The sequence below is a fragment of the Echinops telfairi genome, unplaced genomic scaffold, assembly GCF_000313985.2.
Source record: "Echinops telfairi isolate 266 unplaced genomic scaffold, ASM31398v2 ScPeMD7_9;HRSCAF=40, whole genome shotgun sequence".
Taxonomy (NCBI): Eukaryota; Metazoa; Chordata; class Mammalia; order Afrosoricida; family Tenrecidae; genus Echinops; species Echinops telfairi.
This window is the reverse complement of record NW_022103906.1, coordinates 59,661,690-59,674,409: the sequence shown is the minus strand read 5'-3', so window position 1 is coordinate 59,674,409 and position 12,720 is coordinate 59,661,690. Positions and strand designations below refer to the sequence as shown.

Genomic DNA, 12,720 nt, shown 5'->3' with positions numbered 1-12,720 from the left:
CAGGCTCAGTCTCTTGACAGTGTGTGTGTGTGAATTTGAGTTCTGTTTTATATTTCTCCCCCATTAAGGTTATCTGGCTTGAACAAAGTAAGCGTTCAGTCTGCCTAAAGACAATATTTGCCTCTCTGCAGCATGTGTTACCAATAACACCCAACTCTTTCACTTGCTGAAGGAAATCTAAACTTTCTTCCTCTAATTATTAACCTTGGGAGTCTGAGCAAGTCCCTCACTCAGTCTTTTCTGAACAACCGTTTACTCGGCTAATTGTAATGCCTCCAGACTTTCCCTGGTTGATGATGTACTTCTCTAGGTTGGGGGTATTTTTCCTCTTGGCTGAGACCGGCGCCCAGCCTGCAGTAAGGATTGAGCGTTGGGCCTGCTGCTTGGTGCTGGTGATGAGCAATGCCCTCCCTGGTGGGTGGTGTATGTGGCTCTCTTGTTAGGGGCGTCACAGCCCGCAGGCAGCAGCTCTCTAGGGACCCTCTTCGAACAAAGCCCAGAATTTGTCATCTCTTTTGTGGCAGGAGAATATCCATGACTCAGAATAAACCTAGGATAGCCAGGTCACGTGTCCCAGGGTCCGCTCAGGTTTGGCAAGCGTGCCCGTTTGCTTGAATGTGGCTCCCAAACATCAATCCCATCAGCAGCTCACCCAACCCTTCGGTGTTCTGGAAATTTTCTTCGTGCTCTGCCCCCTACATTTGGCACGCCCTTCCCAAAGTGAGGCTCCTGTGTGATTACACAATCCTAGGTTCCTCTCTCCTTGCACTGCATTGTTGCTCTCCATTCAGCCTGTTGATTAAGTCACATCACAGCTGAAGACGTGGGTTCTGCCCAGTTGGGCTCTGCTGTCTTCGTGCTGCCAGTGGGGCTTGCTTTTACAGTTATCAGTGGCCTGAGCGGGGTCTCAGGGGCTCCGCACCTGCTGCAACGCCGCTTTCCTTCTCGCTGCGGAACGCACAGAGGCGGGCGGGTTGGGCTTCTCTGACACCTGTTTCCTCCTTCCAGCCTGTGTTGTATGTGCTTAATGAAGCTAATAATATCGTGCTTATTTAGCACTCTGATGATTAATTTTCCAACGCGTTGAGACGGCGGTTTATGGCTTTGTGGCTGCCGCTGAAGAGGAGCTGCCGTCACCCTGCATCCCAAGCTCAGACGCTGTGCCGAGAGCCAGGCGTGCGCCGTGGACGCTGTGCCAATTTCTGACGCCGCCTTTAGTATTCACTCAAACGAAACAAAACAAGAATGTGCAGCTTCTTATTCCTAATTAAGATTTTGGATCACCTTTTTCTAATTTCTTCTCTCGTGAAGGGGAAAAACCCCCACCCTTATCCCCACCATCTGTGCGTTCCTCCTCTCTGGGTTTGTGCGGTAGCATTCCTCTGACTCGTCTTGCATCCACCGCAGGTGTGTGCACCATTGACCTTGATCTTATGCTTATGGTCAGAGTTAGCCGTGTGTCTCGCACCTGGTGGAGAAAGCACATCTCACTGCCATGACGCAGAGTGAGTCTGGGTGGAGGGAGAAGTTGTTCACCTTGGGTGAGAATCACATCAGGCCATGCCCTTTGTAGGATGCGCTGAACCAAACCTGTAGCTGGAAAGTTTTGCTGCAGTTCAGTGTGCAGCCTCTGCAGCGCAGAGTAGGACCACTCTGTAGGACAGTGGTTCTCAACCTTCCCAATCCCTCAGTCCATTAGCACAGTTCCTCATGTTGTGGTGACTCTTCAACCATCAAATAATTTTCGTCGCTACTTCATAACTGTAATTTTGCTACTGTTTTGAATCGGTGACTGCTGTGAAAGGGTCGTTTGACCCTCAAAGGGGTCGCGACCCACAGTTTGAGAACCGTTGCCATACAATTTCCAGGGCAGTCACCTTTCCCAAAGCCGACTGCCCCGTCTTTCTCCCGGGGTGGGTTTGAACTACCAGCCTCTTGGGTTAGCAGCCAAGCGTTTGAACCACTGTGCTACTTGGACCGCTGTGATGTTCTAGACAGGGGGCTAAGGAAAATGATGAAGCCAGAGAAGTGTGCCGGTGCTGTTTTCTCTCCTGCCCTCCTCCCTGCCACGCTCCCCTAAGCACCTGTGGTCAGCCAGTGGCACCCCAGCAGCTCCCCGCCTGCGCTCGGCAGGCCCACTGTGTCCTTGTTGCACCCTGCCACCCCCACACCGCCAGCAGAGGAAGTGAGCACACACACCCCTCACTTCGTGGCATGGCTAGACCCCGGAGACCAAGTGGTTAAGCAAAAATGGAGGATGACCACATCGGACCAAGTCACATCATCATACAGCTGCCAGAGGGCACCCTTACACACCTGCCAAGCATTTGAGCGTCACAGTGCAGCCCAGGTGACCCCAGGCATGAGCCAGCACAGCCAGTGCTACTCTCACCTCACATCCTGGTGTCTGGGACGGAGAGACATAGACAGTGAGTGCACAGAATAGTCAGACAGTAGCTTTTAAAGCGAATGCTGTAGACGTGAGGTATTGAACATGAAGATAGATAGCTGACAGGTGAGGAGTCGCATAGTCTCTAAAGCGCCAGCGCAGGTGCCCAATCGATGCCGTATGCACCAGTGACGGCCCTACCGGGAAGAGAGTTCACTGTTTAAGGGGGTGTGGGTGGACGAGAGCCAAGCTCTGTGGCCCTCACTGTTGGTCAGGTGGGAGGTGGGCTTCCTCACAGGCGCAGGGTGGTGGAGGGGAAACCGGACAGGCCCGGAGGGAGGTCGAGGGAAGACAGCACTGACAGCCCCCATTTCTGCGGGGCTTGTGTCTCCCCTTTCTGGAAACTTCTGACTCCGTGCACATCTCTCCTCTCCCTGTGCTGCAGCATGGCCAACTTGAAGATTGAACTGTCGAAGCTGGACAGTGACGCCTGGCCCGGGGCGCTGGACATCGAGAAGGAGAAGCTGATGCTGATCCACGAGAAAGAGGAACTTCTGAAAGAGCTCCAGTTCGTCACGCCGCAGAAGCGCACGCGAGCCGAGCTGGAGCGCCTGGAGGCCGAGCGGCAGCGGCTGGAGGAGGAGCTGCTGGCCGTGAGGAGCGTGCCCAGCCAGGCTCTGGCCGAGAGGTGGGCGCCTTTCCTGGGGACGGGCAGGCGGACCCCCGGAGTGCATCTCCGTGCTGCCCCGAGGCCATCTTCTCTGGCACATTCCCTTTGGACATCTCAAAGGCCCCTGTTGTGAGTGGGCCGAGAAAGGGCCCCAAAGGCCTTTCTCCCTGCAGAGCAGGGAGGAGTGCGAGTCCTCCCAGGGCCCTGAGGGATCAGTGCTCCCGGGTTTTGCTGGGAACACCGGAATGCCTGTGACCGATGCAGAATAACTAAGGAATGTTCACACAAAATCAGGAATGCAGTGCAGCACGGATGGACGGACGGACGGACCGAGTCATAGTAATAGCTGTAAAGTATTGCATTCTGATCAAAAAGATTATCTAGACCAGTGGTTCTCAACCTTCCTGTGTTGCAACCCTTTCATACAGTTCCTCATGTTGTGGTTTCCTCCAACCATACAATTATTTTCATTGCTACTTCATCACTGTCATTTTGCTACTGTGATGAATTGGGTGACCCCTATGAAAGGGTTGTTCAACCCCCAAATGGGTCGCGACTCACAGGTTGGGAAGCGCTGCTCTAGACTGTCAGAGCCACTTCGGCCTTCTGTCCCGGGTGTTGTTGCTCACAAGAATGCAAACGCCTATTGCTTTCCGTTTCACAAGGGAGAGACAGTGTGCTCCCTTGGATACCTTAACAGGTCACGGAATGCACCCGGGTTTGTTTGACAGCTGAAACCCTCTTCTGAAGCTGCAGGAGGTGAAGACGTGAAGGAAACTTGCCGTTTTTTTCCTGATCCTTTTTGTGGGAAACTGTAAATTGATCACTCGATGTAAACAAAATCCCGCTGTGCAAACAGAGCAGTTGGAATATCCAGCTCGGGCCCCGGGTCACTTTGGCATTCGCACACCTGCCTAGGAGATGCCCGGGGCTTGCTGACCCAGGGGTCACACACCTGTTTCAGCCACAGGCCGTGTCGCCTTGTAAACCCACAGCACACCTGTCCTGTAGGCCTGGCAGGTAAGCAGCCCTGCCCTTCCCAAATGACAGCAGAAAAAGGCACATCAGTATACCTGGAAGTGAAGTTAAAACTCCCCTTCAATAAGGCAGTTGCTGCTGCTGCACACACACACCCTATTTAAAAAACATTCTTGGCATTTGACCTTTTCTTTCTGTCCTCTCTATAAATGCCTATGAATGTGTTTCCACATAATAGCACAATATTTGAAATGTTGGGGGTGGGAGCCAACAGGAGAAAACGAGCATTCCTGGTTAGTTATTAAGTCCGTAGACTTGCTCACCTGATTAACCATTTGGTGGGTTTGACGCTTGTGAGTTCAAACTTTAACCCGGGGTGTGTGTAGCTACAGCCACGGAGCTGCTAAGGCATGGAGAAATAGCCCAAAGGAAAAGTCTCTACAGAGGTGCTGTTTGACCCTTTAAGCCCTCTCCTTTCCTTTCCCGTTTGCGTTGACATCTTTGTCTCAGTGGTGCCACTGAAAGGTCGTGCTTCAAGGCAGGAGGGAGGGAGGTGGCCAGGTGAGAACCCACCTGACAGAGACAGAAAGGAACACGTGGGGCGAGGAGGCAAGGCAGGACCAATCATGTTGTTGAGATGGGGTTTTCCCCTATTTTCTTCCGGAATTAGTTTTTCCTGAATCACCATTAATGTTGCCAAGTCTCTGTATGTGTACAATTTTTAAGTTTCTCGGATAAAAGTTTCATCATCACCTGTCCGTATGATGAAATGGGCCGCTCTTGTGTGACCCGTGTTGAGAAAACAGCGGACATTTGTATCGATGCTGTGTTGCTGCGGGGTGTCACTGGGCCGGCTCACACAGGGCTCAGCAAGCATTACAGAATCATGCATATTTCATGTGATGCTGAGCCCATCTCAGCCATCCTACTGTGTGGCATGTCGATCTGAGAAGGGCACTTAGCGTAGCCTTTAGATTTCTGCTGTGAGGGAGAGAAAACGGGGGTGTGCTTGTTTGAATCAGCTTTTACAGCATGATGGGTTGCTTGAGTTGTTTTTTTTTAAATAAGGCTAGAGCTCTATAGATATATAAAGAGTGGTGCTGGTGGTGAAGGAGCATCAAACATACAGTTTGTTCCTACTGACCCAGAATTTAACCTTTATCCGTGCACACACGATAGCTGTCAAAATACCACCTTCAAAGTACTCTCCATTACACTTAATAGATTTGTCAAATCTGCAATTCCGTTCTTGGTAACAATTTTCAAACTCATCTGGTTGGATGGCTGACAGCACCTCCCTCATTTTTTTCTTCATCTCTTCCGCTTCGTCAAATCACTGCCCTTTCATGTCCCCCTTCATTGCTGGACACAAAAAGAAGCCTGGAGCAGGGTCGGGTGAGTAAGGTGTGTGGGACAAGAGAGGCATGCTGGTTTTTGCTCAAAACTGGAGCACTGAGATGGCTGCATGAGCAGGTGCATTGTCATGGTGGCAAAACCATTTCCCCATCTGCCACAAATCAGGCCTTTTTTGTCACACACTGTTATGCAATCTTTTCAGAAGCTCTAAATAGAAAGCTTGATTAACAGTCTGACGTGGTGGAGTGAACTTCAAATGCACTGTCCCCTTCATATATAAAAAAAGAGCATTGTCTTGATCTTTGATTTCACTTGAATGAGCTTTTGGGTGGGCCCGGGGACAATGGCATTTTCCACTGGCTAGATCGGGGTCGTAAGAATAGCTCCATGTCTCATCACCAGGATTGACCTTGGAAGAAAAGTCTGGGTCACTTAGGAGCTATTCTTTCAAAGCACGGCAAGTTTCCACTCAGTGCTCTTCTTCCTGGTCAGTCAGAACCCGAGGCACACATTCCACAGCAACCCTTCTCATTCCCAAATCTTCCTTTGAATTTTCTTAAGTGACCTCCAGATAACTTAAATGACCTCCAGATCGTCCAGAGAACTTTCCCATCTCTTCAATGGCCCGGTGTCGGTCTTCAAGCACAAGTGCATGAATTTTGTTGACATTTTCATCCAGTTGGGAAGTGGACCGGTGTCCAGAACGAGATTTGTCATCAATCAACATCTCACCTTTTTTGAAACAAGAAAACTACTCATACGCTGGAATTGTTCCCATCGCCCTGTCCTTGTAGTCTGTGTTCAACATCACAACAGTTTCTGCAGCATTTTTCCCGAGTAGGAAACAAAATTTCACAGCTGCATGCTGTTCCTTAAATCGGCTTTCACAAAAAATGACGTTTGAGCAAAACTACTTAAGAAAAAATTCACTGTGACCAGAAAGAACCTTCCCAGGCGATGCCACTTGGTGCACTAACGCAGAAGGGAGTTACTGTACTCCAGTCTCCTCTAGTGGGAAAAATGCGTACTATGAATGCTCCGCCCTGGGGAACTCTTGACCCCGTTTGGGGGGTGGGTGTCTGGTGAGTACGTTGACGTTCTGAGTCACTCAGAACAGTGGAGTCCTTCAGTGTTCCAAAATTAGCAAGTGCTCATTTCCTCCCGAGCAACCTGGGCGGGCTGGGCTGCTAACCACGAGGTGGGGGTGGGGGTGGGGGTGTTGGAGGGAGGTGAAGCTGTCCACTCCCATAAAGATGTACAGCCTCGCAGACGCCATCTAGGGTCTCTGTGAGTTGGAATTGACTTGAGGCAGTGAGGGCAATCGCTTTTCCAGTGACCCCGGCCAAAGCGCTTCAGTATAGCGCAGTGAACCGTGGAGGGAATCCGCGTTTCTTGTGCTCCATCAGCATACTTTCCTCGTTGGTACCCTTGGAGGCTCAAAACGGCTCAGAAGTCCCAAGTCCCAGGACGCTGGGTTTAGTTGTTGTTGTTGCTGATGTTCTTCCTCGTAATGGTTACACTTTGTCCTCGGCTCTGCCCCTCCCTCCCCCACCCTGTTCGGGATGCTGCCCCTGCATACAGGTGCATTTCTGCTCCGCTTGTTCCGTGGCAGCGAACACCCAGCCAGCAGTGCATGCCTTCCCCAGGGACACGGCAGGCATCGCCCGAGGTCGTTCTGGAAGTAAGAGTCTTGGTTTGAAGCTGCGTTTCAGCATAGCACAGAGGGTGCGTCACCAGCACCTAAGCCCTCCGTTTCTTCCCTGGTATCTACGGGACCATCAAAGAAACTATCTTCTGTTTCCCATCAGCAGTGTGGATGGGTCATGATCCGAGGGCTGGCTTCAGGCCCGAATCAGAGAACGTCACCCCTGGGTGACGTTGACACCTGACAGAGCGGTCAGGGAGACACCAGCACACAGGCGGGGGCAGGAGGGCACCCTGCTCTGATGTTCCCCATCTCTCTCTGAGCTTGGGATCTCCCCGGGGCACGGGAACAGGGACAGGAAAAGTGTGTCACCTGTTGTCTACAGTAACATGCAAGAGCAGCCCCTAAGCAACTGCCGAGAGGAGGCAGCCATTACTGACAGGAGTCAGAAAGTATCGGTCTTAAAATTCTCATGCCGAGCAAAAGTCGCAGGATTGGCTTCTGACGCCAAGTGAAAGCTCCTTAGAAGACTGGGGGAATGTTCCCTTATGTACAAGTTTTAGAACTTGACAGGTGTCTCTCCTGCTTCTGAAGATGTGGATTTTAGTATAAAACAGGTTTTCTCCAAATCTTAATGTACCTTCTAATTCAGTTAGTTTACGTTGTATTCATTGTTTTCCTGGTTACCTGTTTGTTTAAATGTGAGCGATTAAAAATACAGACTGTGGTCCTTTTCAAATGTATCTCTGGAAGCTGTGACGTACAGGCAGTTCCCAGTTACAGATGGACGTAGACACCGTGCATTCACAAACCAAGCCCCGGACAAAGCTACTATGCTAAAACTTGAGGTACAGACGATGCTTTGTAATAATAAGCCTGTGCTACATTGTAATGTGCATCACATTATTATCGGAATAGTAATAGGAGATACTTCACTTACCTAGAAGTGTTTCTTTAATTTTTTCTGTGAATAAGAAGGCAAACTACTTACTAATATCAGCTTTTGACTGATGTTAAGATATGGCCTGTACCTGATTTTGCTGACATACATGCAAGTTTGACTTAAAAGACGGACTGAGAAATGGAACTTTATTAATACAGGGGCTCCCTGTATTCAAGCAAATGGGAAAAGTTACCTTTTTATTTAAAAACACATTGAGTTTGTGTTGGTGCCACACCAAGAATCAATACCTACGACTAAACTGTGGGCGTTTTCCTTTACTGCAATGCCCAAGACACAGGCACACATCCCCGAGAAGTTTAAAATCAGGGAATGTCTTTCCCCTCTAAAGAAACGTGACTAAATGTATGTCACCACCCTGCCCCGTGTGCCGAGTGCACGCTGAGGCTTAGAGCAAGCAAGGGCTGTGCTTGTGCACAGAACGTCCTCCCGGCCATTTCTCCCCATCCTGCTAACGTGTCCCTGTGCCATCACGTGGATTGTGACTCACGCTGGCACCATAGGACGGGGTAGATCGCAGGTTTCCAAGATGGTAACTCTTACCGGAGTCGAACGCCCAGTCTTTCTCCCCCGGAAGTGGCTGGTGCAGTCGAACTGTCAACCTTGTGGTTTGCAGCCCGACATGTAACCATGAAACCACACAGCTCCTCCACAGACACGAAAAGACAGGCCTTCCAGTCGATGGTGACTCCCGCTGCCCGTGGCGCAGTGTCACGCTGCGCTCCCAGCATGGTCCAGCTGAAGCCTTGTCCGCTGTGGGCTCCAAGGGTGCGTTCAGGTAGAACTGCCCCATGGAGTTGGGGGAGAGGGGGGCCTTCCAGGGGAGCGGCGGCCACATCCTCCTCCCACAGGGCGGCTGGTGGATTCCCACCTCCTGCCTTTAGTGGAGTGCTTAATTACTGAGCCACCAGGGCACCTTCCTGTAGATGCAGTAACATGATAATCACCCTTGTACTGATGGGAGCAGGGAGGCCCTTTAGCAAGAGGCTTGCCTAAGCAAACAGAGGTAGATGAGAGAGCACGGTTTATCTGAATCTCCCGCCGCTGCTGTTACCGCCGCTGCTGGCGGGGTCCCCCTGTACTCTCGCCTGACTTCAGATGACACGGACTCTATGCATGCAGGCTCTTGGACGGGTGTTCGTATGGGTGCTTGTATATTGAATACATACAGATGACTTACTATGCTAATAATACAGTTCTCATACTACTTGAATGAAAAGAATTCATTAAACTGTGCCTAGTTGCATTAGGTTGAAATGTTAATGACAGTCTGGTGCAGGTGCTGAGATGTGCTGTTCATACGGAATGCAATCGCATCTGGGTTTTTGTTGTTGTTGTTTTTGGCGTTATTCTTCCCTTTTGCAGTTAGGCTCACAATTAGCTCACCGTGGCAATATGGACCAGTTTATTTCTTAATTGCACAAGTTTTCATCAAGTTAGGATGGCATTTTCATGCCTTACAACAGGGGCCCCGCCCCCCACCCCCCCATTCAGTACTTAAGATCCTCTCCCAAGGATCGCCACTGCCGAGCGCTTCAGGAATGGAGCCACTTGTCTCCAGGGGTCTTTTCTTGTCCCCTCACTGCCCTCTCCTAACTCCTACATGCAGGAGGAGACCCCCACCCTTTGCTCAGGGAATAAAGTTTAGAACACAGGAACCTTTTCCTTTCTGGTGGCGCGGGCCGGTTTGGTGCAGACGCCGCGGTCATGTAGCGTGGCCGTGAGGGGGTCTGGCCACGCCACTTCATGCTGGTCGCCCCTCCCTCTCGACGACCTCACTCGGTGGCTCGCTCCCTCCCTCTCGACTGGGCGCCTGTCTGTTCTCAAGCTTTTCTTCAGCATCCTGTCCTCCGTCATAGCCATTGGAAGACACTCACCGCTCTCGCTCTCTTTGGTAGATTGAAGTTGGAAGAGAGAAGGAAAGAGCTGCTACAGAAACTTGAAGAAACTACCAAATTAACTACTTACTTTCATTCGCAACTGAAAAGGTGAGCCGGGTGGGCTCTGGAGGTTGGGGTGGGGGTGGGGGCGTGGGGCGTGGTCAGGTGGGGATTCCTTTTGGGACAGTGCCAGGTGCAGATCTAGTTGACCTTCGCCGGCTGTTCATTTTACCTGCAACCCTCTGAAGGTGACCGAAATAGTTACGCACGGTGAAAATTTGGAGGCCCAAGCCTAAAGCTCTGTGGGTCTTTTTCTGGAAGCTGCCATTCATCTGTGGGATATATTTGAAATGTGTCCTGCAAGAAGTAGGATACACTCGGGACACCAGTTGATTGTTGGGAAGACAGCACATATCCCTTCCCCCTTGTTTCAAAAAGGGGGAAATGGCCAAGATGTAGCTCAAAATAATTAACCACAGATTTTTTTTTTCTCATAATAATTGGAATAATGCTCACTCTGGTCTTAGGCACACAGAAAAAGAGTAGTGGGCCCAAGAGCCTTTGGCACAACCTTTGATTTCTAAGCCTGCCTCCCTCGCCCCCTTTCTCTCTGAAAAATAGGGGTTTAGTCGTTAAGCAAAATAACCACATTTTAGCAGTACCGCTTGCCCGTCTTCTCCCCACCTCTGACTTCCCAATTGTCACGTCGCTTCTGGACATCTGTGCAGCTAGGTTGACCAGTGGGTGTGCCATCGTTGTTCTGCACCATCGAGTCGGTTCCGCCCCAGAGAGATCCTGTGCACAACAGAACGAAACACGGCGCCCGGTCCTGCGCCGTGCTCACACTTGTTCCTGTGCCCGAGCCCACTGCGCCAGTCCATCTCCTTCACTACCCTCCATTTACCGAGCAGGAGGTCCTTCTGCAGGGACTGATCCCTCCCTGAGAGCATGTCTCGCCATCCCTGCCTCCAGGGAGCATCCTGGCTGCACTTCTTCCAGGATAGATGGGTTTGCCCTTTTAGCGGTCCACGGTCCTTTCCACGTCCTTCTCAGCCCCACCGTTCCAGTGCATTGATTCTTCCTTGATCTTTCTTTATGTAAGTGCGTGTGTGTGTGTGTGTGTGTGAGAGAGAGAGAGAATATACCATTTTTAGGCACAGTGGGATTTCTCTGGTTGTGGCTTCTGACCTCTGGCATCTTTGTACTCCGTCTACGGCTCTGAAGGAGCCACTGGGGTTGTGACTGGATCCCGTTGTCTGCATCACACGTCTGACGTGCGTCTCTGCGACTCTCCCCACAGCCTCTCCGCCAGCACTCTGTCCATGTCTTCTGGGAGCAGCCTGGGCTCGCTGGCGTCCAGCCGGGGGTCCCTGAACACCTCCAGCAGAGGCTCCCTCAACTCGCTCAGCTCTTCGGAGCTGTACTACAGCAGCCCGGGCGACCAGCTGGATCTGGACTATCAGTACAAACTGGACTTCCTTCTGCAAGAGAAGGGCGGCTACATCCCTTCTGGGCCCATCACCACCATCCACGAAAACGAAGTCGTGAAGTCCCCCAGCCAGCCTGGCCAGAGTGACCCCTGCGGGGCGGCGGCCACGGCAGCTGGCCACCCGCCCCCGCTGAGCGAGGTCCCCAAGTCTGTGACGTCCCTGTCGTCCAGGTCCTCCCTGTCGTCCCTGTCCCCGCCCGGTTCGCCCCTGGTGCTGGAAGGCGCCTTTCCCGGGCCTGCTCAGGACACCCCCCTGCAGTTCACTGCTGACTTTGAAGAATGTGAGCTGAGTGGGCCCTTTGCAGACATCGGCCTGGGGGAGACTGCGATCCCCCCGCTGGACGCCGACTTGGGAACAGCCTCCCGGTCCTTTTTGGAGGAGAAGGGCCTGAGTGAGGGGGCGAGGGAGCCGCTGCACGAAGGCAGTGCAGGTGAGTGAGCTGGCGGAGCTGGGCCCGCCCCGCAATCCCTCTCCTTGTTTTCAGGAGGGTGGTTGCCTGGCTGGCCAGAGGGGCTCCTTTTTCCTGAAATACCCCCAGCCCTACCCTCAAAAAGGTATGATTTCCCCCCCTGTCTTCTGTTGACTCACTTTGCCTTCATTTGAAAAGGGGATTTCACGGAAACACCTGGGCGGTTTTCTTTATGAACTGAAGCCCCTTCTCCTCCCGTTAACAGATGTCATCATGACGTGCCCTGTGCTGGCGTCTGGGGGGCCTCCATGTGCGGCCGCTCGCTGGGAGCATACAGAGTCTGTGAACATGCTCCATGCTTCCAAATAAAACTCAGGTTCAGAAATAGCAAGGCAAAGAAGTTGGCCTAAAACAGATTAAAACCAAGGCAATTAGCATACCAGCTAATTAGTACCAGGGTTCAGTGTTTAGATTGCTCAGGGAATTCTATATAAATATGATTTCTGTTTCGTGCCAGACTTCTTTTCCTGCCCAGAGCTAGTGTGGAGAAAGCAGGGTCCCATGCGTAGTACTGCGCTGCCATCTCCTGGCCACATTGTTCATTGCAGCCCAAGGACACCCACAAGTCTGTGCCCAGAGAACAAGTCCAGAGGGGACTCCCGTTTACTCTTTTGAAACCACTCTCCTTTGCGAGGCACGTGCTATGTGTTGAACGTGCTGATCCTCTTTGGCAGTTAGATGATGACCGGTGTCAGAGGACGCTGCTGGGTCTCTCCTAGAGCTTGCCTGAGGTGCAATGGGAACGGAAGGCTCTGAGAGGCTGATGGTTCACCCAGGCTGGATGCTCTTTTTTTTGTTTTGTTTTAATCATTTTATTAGGGGCTCATACAACTCTTATCACAATCCATACATACATCAATTGTGTAAAGCACATTTATACAT

At 51.5% G+C, this 12,720-nt stretch overlaps 1 protein-coding gene across 2 annotated transcripts in view; it reads left to right on the top strand.

Moving 5' to 3' along the window:
* The window catches only part of WWC2 (WW and C2 domain containing 2), a 262,995-nt gene that overhangs the window by 185,795 nt on the left and 64,480 nt on the right, over window positions 1–12,720 (top strand). For both annotated transcript variants that reach the window (XM_004696137.2, XM_045286701.1), the window contains 3 exons: window positions 2,835–3,077; window positions 9,898–9,987; window positions 11,180–11,799. In XM_004696137.2, the coding sequence (XP_004696194.1) occupies window positions 2,835–3,077; window positions 9,898–9,987; window positions 11,180–11,799 (953 nt within the window). The remainder of the gene's footprint in view (window positions 1–2,834; window positions 3,078–9,897; window positions 9,988–11,179; window positions 11,800–12,720) is intronic.